The sequence below is a fragment of the Brassica oleracea genome, chromosome C1 (assembly GCF_000695525.1).
Source record: "Brassica oleracea var. oleracea cultivar TO1000 chromosome C1, BOL, whole genome shotgun sequence".
Taxonomy (NCBI): Eukaryota; Viridiplantae; Streptophyta; class Magnoliopsida; order Brassicales; family Brassicaceae; genus Brassica; species Brassica oleracea.
The window spans coordinates 29903673-29913292 of NC_027748.1; the positions used below are offsets into that span (position 1 = coordinate 29903673).

The 9620-nt window shown below is 40.1% G+C and overlaps 1 protein-coding gene and 1 pseudogene across 1 annotated transcript in view; both read left to right on the top strand.

Moving 5' to 3' along the window:
- Nucleotides 1-3197: 3197 nt before the first annotated feature.
- Nucleotides 3198-6580, top strand: LOC106337085 (annotated as a pseudogene).
- Nucleotides 6581-9101: 2521 nt separating this feature from the next.
- LOC106303203 (CLAVATA3/ESR (CLE)-related protein 19-like) overlaps nt 9102-9620 on the top strand; it is a 3412-nt gene continuing 2893 nt past the window's right edge. The window contains exon 1 of the mRNA XM_013739537.1: nt 9102-9238. Within this exon, the coding sequence (XP_013594991.1) occupies nt 9102-9238 (137 nt within the window). The remainder of the gene's footprint in view (nt 9239-9620) is intronic.

Below are 9620 nucleotides of genomic sequence, written 5' to 3' on the forward strand. Positions count from 1 at the left end.
CAAGGGTTTCATACGCCCTAGTGTTTCGACTTGGGGAGCACCAGTCCTCTTTGTGAAGAAGAAGGATGGTAGTTTCAGGCTGCGTATTGATTATCGAGGGCTGAATCGGGTCACTGTGAAAAACAAGTACCCGCTGCCTCGGATTGATGAGTTGTTGGATCAGCTCCGGGGAGCAAAGTGGTTTTCTGAGATAGACCTGGCCTCTGGATATCATCAGATTCCAATTGAGCCAAGTGATGTTCGGAAAACGGCTTTCCGGACTCGGTACGGCCACTATGAGTTTGTGGCCATGCCGTTTAGACTGACCAATGCACCAGCTGCATTTATGAAGATGATGAATGGTATCTTCCGGGAGTACTTGGATGAGTTTGTGGTTATCTTTATAGATGATATACTCGTGTACTCCAAGACTAGGGAAGACCATGAAAGGCATCTTCGGGCGGTGCTGGGACGCCTGAGGGAACAACAGCTCTTTGCTAAGTTGAGCAAGTGTAGTTTCTGGCAGAAAAGCATTGGGTTCCTTTGACACATAGTGTCTGATCAAGGAGTGTCCGTTGATCAAGAGAAGATCAAATGCATCCAAGAATGGCCGCAGCCTAAGAGTGCAACGGAAGTAAAAAGCTTCTTAGGGTTGGCCGGCTATTACCGGAAGTTTGTCAAGGGGTTCTCGAGCTTGGCTCAGCCCATGACTCAGTTAACTGGCAAGGACGTGAGATTTTCATGGTCTGAGGCGTGTGAAAAGAGCTTTTCAGCCTTGAAGGAGATGTTGACCAGTGCACCGGTCCTGGTATTGCCAGTGGCGGATCAGCCTTATGTTGTGTATACTGATGCATCGATTGCTGGACTTGGGTGTGTCCTGACACAGCACGGGAATGTGATAGCCTATGCTTCACGACAGTTGAGAAAGCATGAGGGCAACTATCCGACACATGACCTTGAGATGGCGGCTGTGGTGTTCGCATTGAAGATATGGAGATCATATCTATACAGTGCTAAGGTGCAGATACTTACGGATCACAAAAGTCTGAAGTATATATTCACTCAGCATGAGTTGAATTTGAGACAGAGGAGGTGGATGGAGTTTGTGGCAGATTACGATCTGGACATAGCTTACCACCCAGGGAAAGCTAACCTAGGGCTGATGCCTTGAGCCACAAGAGGGCGGAGGTATCGGCCGAGAGGGAGGCTGATGAACTGGAGGGGATGGTGCGGTCCTTGCATCTCAACACCTTGGTTGGGCTGGATGAGCCGTTAGGATTGGAGGCCGTGGATCAGGCCGATCTCCTTTCCAGGATTTGACAGGCACAATGTCTGGAAGAGAATTATAAGAAGGTGGCTTCCAATGACAAGACGGAGTACCAGACGGCAAGCAACGGTACGATCTTAGTCAATGGAAGGATTATTGTTCCCAATGAGGAACTAAAAGAAGAGATTATGAGACAAGCTCATAAATCTAAGTTCTCGGTTCATCCTGGATTGAACAAGATGTATATAGATCTGAAGAGGTACTACCATTGGATAAGGATGAAGACTAATGTCGCTGAGTGGGTGGCTAAGTGTCCTACTTGCCAGCTTGTGAAAGCAGAGCATCAGGTTCCTAGTGGTCTACTTCAGAACCTGCCTATACCGGAGTGGAAGTGGGATCACATCACCATGGATTTTGTGACTGGATTTCCCACGACCAGGAACCAGAAGGACGCGGTATGGGTTGTGGTCGATCGCTTGACCAAATCAGCACACTTCCTAGCCATCCGGAAAGGAGATGGTGTGGATCAAATTGTGCGGATCTACTTGGACGAGATCGTGAGGTTGCATGGAATTCCAGCAAGCATTGTCTCGGACAGAGATCCAAGGTTTACTTCTTACTTCTAGAAGTCTTTCCAAAAGGCCTTGGGCACCAGAGTAAACATGAGCATGGCTTATCATCCTCAAACAGAAGGACAGTCTGAGAGGACGATCCAAACAGTGGAGGACATGCTGAGGGGCGTGTGTACTGGACTGGGGAGAGTCCTGGGAGAAACACTTGCCTTTGGTGGAGTTTGCTTACAACAAAACCTTCCACACAAGTATTGGCATGTCGCCATATGAAGCCTTGTATGGACGGCCTTGCCGGACACCTCTATGCCGGACCCAAGTGGGGGAGCGCAGCATGTTGGGTCCTGAGATTGTGGAAGAGACCACTGATAAGATCATGATTTTCAAAGAAAAGATAGAAGAGGCGCAGGATCGCCAAAAGGGCTACGCGGACAAGCACAGGAAGCATCTTGAGTTTGAGGTCGACGATCTGGAGAAGGCCATGAGGAAGAAGACGGTTCCCATGATTAAAGTTGTGTGGGATCACAACGGAAAGGATATTATAGACAGTTCTTACCAGAGGTTGCAAATAACTTGGATTCGAGGACGAATCCATTGTTGGTGGGGGAGACTTGTCATGTCCCCGATCCTAGATAGGATCGTCCGGACAGGCCATGGTGCGAGGAGACGCACCAGTCAGGTCTAAAAGACCTTAAGACAAGCGTATCATGGCCAAACTAAAGGTTAAGGAAGGCTAACAGCTGAGACTTAACCAGGAAACGATGGAGACAAGTTTAAAGGAGCTGGACGAATGATTAGGGAGCTGGGCGAGTTCTGGTTCAAGCTCAAGCAGCTGGAAAGAGTGTGAATCCAGCTCATTCAGTCTTGACCAGCTCACGGGAGCTGATTAGCTAGCTCACTCAGCTGGGGACAGTTGGGGGCTAGCTCATCTCAGCTTGGAAGAGTGTTCCGGTCTGGACCAGTGTGGCCGGGTCTGAGCGGTTACCGGGCCGTGCCGGCGGATCGTGTGGGACGATGGGGCCATGTGCATTCAGGCTCGAACCAGGATTGGGGAATGGTTTTCGATGGGAGAAACTGCCAAGGGAGCAGTTGGACCGGATAGGGGCGGTTCTGGGCGGTTATGGGCGAAAAGGCCCAAAGGGACAAGTGGCAATCCCTTGCCCAATCGTTCGTAATTGTCCGGCCATGGCAGTTATTGGCTCTCTCTCTATATATACAGACCCTTGGGGTCAATTTTGGGCATCAATTTCCCTAGGGAAAACCCTGAAGAAACCGTGTGAGAAAGAAGAAGAGAGAGAGGCCGGCGACTTGAAGAGAAACCGGTTGTGTGGTGCTTGATCTGTTCCGGCTAAGACCTGATCGTGTGTAACAAGTTCTGGAGAATGGATACCAGACAGAAGAATAAGGAGAAGGAGAGGGAGAAGGAACCAGCGCCTAGAGAACGGACCCCTAAGGTTAGTGGTGTGGTTGCAGTCCATTGGGCATAGCCGGCGCCAAACCGCCGGAGTCTATGGCCTGATCGGGTTGTTGGTTACACCCATTTCCACTTTCTGATTACTTATCTTATATCTTATGTGATTGTGGTATAGTCTGATGGATCAAACACTATGGTACTGAACCATGGCCTTGGCCGGTTCAGAAATAAAGCCCTTGGCCTTGGCTGGGCTGATCATGATCAAGATCTATATGGTCTGGATCAATTCTTTGGAATCTGATTATGGGAATCTCTTAGTTGAGAATTATCATGAGTTTTAGTGAATTTTATTTAGTTTTTAGATCACTTTTGAAATCGGCCAGATTTGGGTCTAAAGAAAAATTAAATGATTAGTTATGGCTCCAGCCATGGGAAGATGTGTGGTGATTGGGTCATTGTTGATAAGTGTGAAGTATTGATAGTCTATTGTGCAACTTGTGAACTTATGATTGATTAAATATGTAATCTAGTAGAATGAACGATTGAATGCTGTATGGACCTTATTTATTATCTATGAAAGAGACGATTTGCCTTTACTTGAATCTGATTGTCTAAGTATGAAATGATAAACCCCAACTCTGATAAATTATAAAGAAAAATATTCACTTGAATTGAGAAGTAAAGGAATCGAACTAGATAGAAATGGTTAGGTAAGCCGCGGTCTGGTTGGATTGAGGAATCCAGGATCGGGTCTTACAACTCTGCTCCAGACTGTTCAGTAACATCAGTGATGTACATTACTACCAAAGCCATAGGAAGTTCCTCATCTTGATAAATGTTGTTAAACATATGCCAACAACGAAGTATACTGTGTCCAAATCTTTCACATATTTGGCACGAGGGTCTATCATCCGATGACGTAGAGGAATAAGAGGATGCAGAGAGTTGTTGATGAAAACCATGTCCCCTGGTAGAAAATGAACCATGACCACGACCACGAGAATTATAGTAGCCTTGAGAACCTGACATAGTATTAAAGCCAAGATGAGGTGTAACAGTAGAGTCCGCATTGTACTTTTAACTGCGAGAATCATAAATTTGGAGATGAGGAGCAAGATCTACAAAACTATGGTCAATCTTCAATACTGGTTGGTTATGAGAGGCTCATACTTCTTACCCAAACCATGTAAGGTAGGAAAGATCTTCATTATCTTTGATAAAAGACTCCCAATACAGGACAGTTGGTCGCAAATGAGCTTTAATTCGGTGGATAGTCACTCGTAGACTTTTCAACCTTTGTTATGGTTTGAGATTTGCGCTGAAGCTTAAAGAGACGAGAAGAGGTTAACATGTTGTTGTAGCGACCAAAATTCATCCATATCTCAAGTGATGTGTTACAGGAGACCATCAAACTCTGAATATCGTCAGAGAATGATCCCAAAAGCCAAGACTTGATGACCTGATCTGTTTGAAACCAAGTTTCATGGTCGGGATCTGTGACCAAATTTGTTGTGTCGTGATGCTGGGTACACTGAGAATTACAGGGGGTTGAAGAAATGATCCAGTAACGAAACCTTGGAGCTTTTGAGCATTAATAAATGTTTCAAATGGGTTCTTCCACAAAAGATAATTTCTTTCAGTGATTTTCATAGTAACTAAGTTTGTGATATTCAAAGAAGGAGGCATATACATTTCCATGGATATTTCTTCCATGGCTCTGATACCATGAAAGTTGGAACAAGGAAGATGATAAAAGAAGTTATTTTGATTTCTTTCTCTTCTCGACGATTACAAAGACATTGTTTTGCTATTTATAAAATCAAGAATAAACCCTAGACTAAACAACATATATCATCATGTCGAGTCTTCTAATGAATCAAGGGCTGCAAATCGGTTAGCTAGTGTTGAACCACTTATGTCTTTGATTTTACATGAAGTCTTCATGCTCTGTTTGTTCCTATTAACACCCACTATGTCTTTGTCTTCTTGCAAAGTAGATGTTGCTGATTGTTAGGAAGTGGGCTTGGCCGGATTGGGATTTATGACAGGGCCTGTTGTGACCTTCACTTGAGGTGAAAAAGTGTCATTTTGAGGAGACTTGAAATGAGAGGAGTTTAAACTAATAGATTACTCTTCCCATCCTTCAAAGAAGTGTTCGATGAGGTTAGCAACGTTCATTTGTTTCAATTAGAAACCTACACGACACACACATTTTAAGAAACGACATGTGTTTACACGGAATGTTTATATTTCCCAAATTCTACCAAAGAAAAGAAAAAACCCTATCATGTTCCTTTAAGAAAATTTAAGAAGAAGCTAAAATATAAGAAGGTTTCACAGATGAGCATTGAGAAACACTTAAACCCTCCCAAAGAATGAGTTGCTTGTCCCCAGTTTTGTTCATGTGGCCTATGAAGTGATAGATAACTGGAAGTTGCTGATCAAGGGTCTCGCATAGCTGTTCCATGTTGTTCCCATCTTTGCTTGTAGGTAATGTCAGATGCATGTCTATTTCTAGTGAGCTTTGGGAAATATAAGCCAAAAGCAAGTTTCCACTTTCTTTTACTATTATTGCAGTGAATGTGATGTGGTTTATGCGGCTAATTCTGGACACAGTATCAATGATTGCAGTGGTCCAACAAGTTCATAGCGACGTGATTCCCATTTATGGGTCAATACACCATCAATGATGTTCTTATTCCTGTAGAGTTGTACCACATGTATGACCCTTTCGGGTGGCGCATAAAGTAAGAAAGCCGGTTTGACTACAAAAGAATTCCAGCGGTTGCTAAGCTATGCATCCAACCTGAAGTTCAGATCCCATTGTATCCTTCCCGCAGAAGGACACAACCAATACAAATGAGAGTGATCGATCGAGGTGGATATGTTAAGAGCCTAATAAGCCTTGCAATATGACATTTTCATCTTTACTAGATGATCTTGACACACTTGGTTCTTACCCCTCGTACACCAAAAGAGATACCTAATATAGAAAAGGTAAGATCAGGAGTGACGAAACTGATGAGAAAATATACGGTGAAAGCATGTGGTTATTGCTCTCAAGTGCATGTAAGACCATGAGGACATAGTGTAAAACACCAATGGAGAGACGAAAAACACAGATGGTAAGAAGCTTGTGTGGACGAGCTCATTCCTCCAAACTATTTATGACATGTGAAAGACCTTAAGGGAGATCCGCTTACCGGAAATCTCAAGAGGTTTTATGGTAAAATCCTGCTTTGGTTGAGATTTGTGTGCACAATGGAGCTCAGGTTCCTCAATGCTACAGTGCCATGATAGAAGCTTGACATCACCGTTCCTGATTCACAGAAAGCCGACTTGGTTACTTAGGTCTTTAGACATATTCATAGTAGAACACAATTGCTAGGTAAATAATCCTCATAATATTTTTGATGATAGAATGAGATCTATGATCTTTCTTCGATCATTTAGCATTTCTACATATATACAAAAATGTTTGTATTTTTTAATATAACATTAAAAATTGTAGATTAGGAAATACGTAAAATTCCATATATTGTATGAATACCCTAATGACTCCGGTGTATATACATGTTTCCTATATGAAATGTATATATACACTGGAGTCATTAGGATATTTGTACAATATATGGAATGTTACATATTTCCTAATCTATCAAAAATTACATAAGATAATTAAATAAAGTGAAAACAGAACGAAGTGCTTTAAACAATACATACAATTCATCATACCCATGCAAAATGCAACATACCATGTTAATTATCGTCTGCACAAAATCTAACAATTATATTTACTGCCTAACTGTATTTGTCAGCTTTTCGTTGTATAGTATAGCCCTTAGTCTAGAATTTTTTTTTTTTTTTGAAACTAGTCTACGTAGAATTTTGCTTGGTTAAAATTAACTCTCGTCTTTTATCATCTGGCTTACATGTGCTTCCACGAAATAAATCACCATTGAAATGTCCATCTCATTAACGGCAATAGAACTATCTATTTAGTTAATATGTGTGTCCACGTGAACAAGATCAGCACCAACACTTGTGACGATATATATATTTTTTTTCTTGTGATGATACTTTTGAAATTCTCAGATACACAAACCTAGGTTTTAACCAGTAACGACTCTCGAATATATATAGAGGAACAACTGATCATTTTATTTACAAAAATCAATCAACTTTTATTTTTGTTAAACGTAACTCGTCAATATCAACATGTGTGTTACTTTTCTAATTAAAAAAAATTGTTTTCGAAAGCTAGTTGTAATGATTTCATAATCCACTATTTTATCTGGTATATGAAGCTTATATTAATGTGTTTAATTTCAGATATATATAACCAGGATTATAAAAAAATATTTGAAAAATCAAGTTCATGATAAGTTTCAAAAAAAAAAAAAAAATCAAGTTCATGATAAAAAAAATCCAGTTCATGATAAAAAGTCCAGTTCATGATTAACAAACTAAAAGTTAATAAAAATTTGACATTTATTGTTTTTTTTTTTTGAGAAAGGACTTTCTAAAAAACATTTATTGTTACTTTTGAAGACGATATAAAAAAAACAATTCACGAACAAACTAAAAGTATTGAATTGTGGTTTTTTCTGTGGTTGGGTTATATAGGCATTGACAATGATATTGGTCAGGTTACGTTTTTAACCTTTTATGTACAAATTCAAAAGTTTAGGGGTTACACACATTTTTTTTAGTTCTTTGTTAATTTGTAACTTACATAACATACTCTTATATTTTATTTGATTCTCACGTTGTGTGTTTTTTTAATGAGATTCAGTAGATAACAAAAAGTAAAGATGTGAAATAACATAAATTGGTAAGCTTCGTGATATAATTGTGTGAAATCGAGAAGTTGAAAGAAAGAGCGATGGTGTGAAAGTAAAAATGAGGAGAGTCCTTTAGGGAAGAAAAAAATTAAATGCGTTTGATTGAAATCAATAGTTGCTATAGTACTAAGTAGTTAGTAGGAGGAAGCAAACAAGCATGGGTTCTGTTTTCACTTGTTCACTTACTTTTAAAGTCGCACTGCCAAACTCATTACACTTTCCATGTTCTTTGTTTCAAAGGTTTGTCCGATGCTCTCTTCTTCATAATAAAACACTACATATGTATCGTATATACAAAAGCTCTTTAAGTGATTAAAATTGTTTGGAACATGACCATATCCATTAGTAAATTAAGTTTTTGGTACTCATACTAAGATTAACTGATGACATCAAGTAATACGAACCTTGAGAGATACTAAGATCAACTGATGACATCAAGTAATATGAACTATATATAATATAAATTACACCATACTAATTAAGCTTGAAATCTACCTTTCGAATCTAGAGCCACTTGTAAGGGAGATAACATACATAAGAAGGCAAGTAAGAGTATCATGTTGTTTTTCTGGTGAGTCGTAGCAGAATGTTTGGGTTTTATTCATAAAGAAAAATCTATTTAATATTTATTTTATTAAATTACAACTGGTCAGCTTTACTGTTACCATAAATGAGTCCACAGGTTCACTTAATGAGGCCGAGGCTGATGAATCATCATATCAGAGACATAATGAATAACCTCTCTTTTTTTTTATCGTAGCGACTAGCGAGAACGAGATAAAGAGGGACATGCATGATTTCCACATAATTACCTAATTATTATTAAACAATATTATTTAAGTTACATGCTTGATTTTATTTGTTCTTTTATGCATTATATAGGCTTATAGCTTATATACAAATTTTATCCACTCTAATTCTTTTTGCCCCTTTTATCAAACGTCGCTATTTATAACAGTCGACATATTTGCTTTCCTTCAAATTATATCCTCATCAAACAAACAAAAACATTTTGACTAAATTAGAAAATGAAGATCAAGGGATTAATATTGGCTTCTTCTCTCCTGATTATTGCATTCATTCATCATTCGGAATCAGCTTCAATGCGGAGTTTGCTGATGAAGAATGGATCGTACGAAGATGAAGAAGCACAAGTTCTAAAGTTCGACACTACAAGAAAACAACGGCATACTGAGGGAAAAAATCGTCGGTATGTCGTCGGAATAAGGCTATTCCGACGACATACCGACGAAAAAAGTCGTCGGAAATAACTTCTCAGAAATTCATTTTTCCTCGGAAATCCCTCGGAAATTTCCGAGGAACGTAGTCCCTCGGAAAATTCTGAGGAACATTCCCGCGGAAAATTCCGAGGAACATTTCGTCGAAATTTCCGAGGATTGGACCATCGGAAATTTCCTCGGAATATACCGAGGGAGGACTTCCTCGGTATATTCCGAGGAAATTTCCGATGGTCCAATCCTCGGAAATTTCGACGAAATGTTCCTCGGAATTTGCATCGGGAATTTCCGAGGAACGTGGCCCTCGGA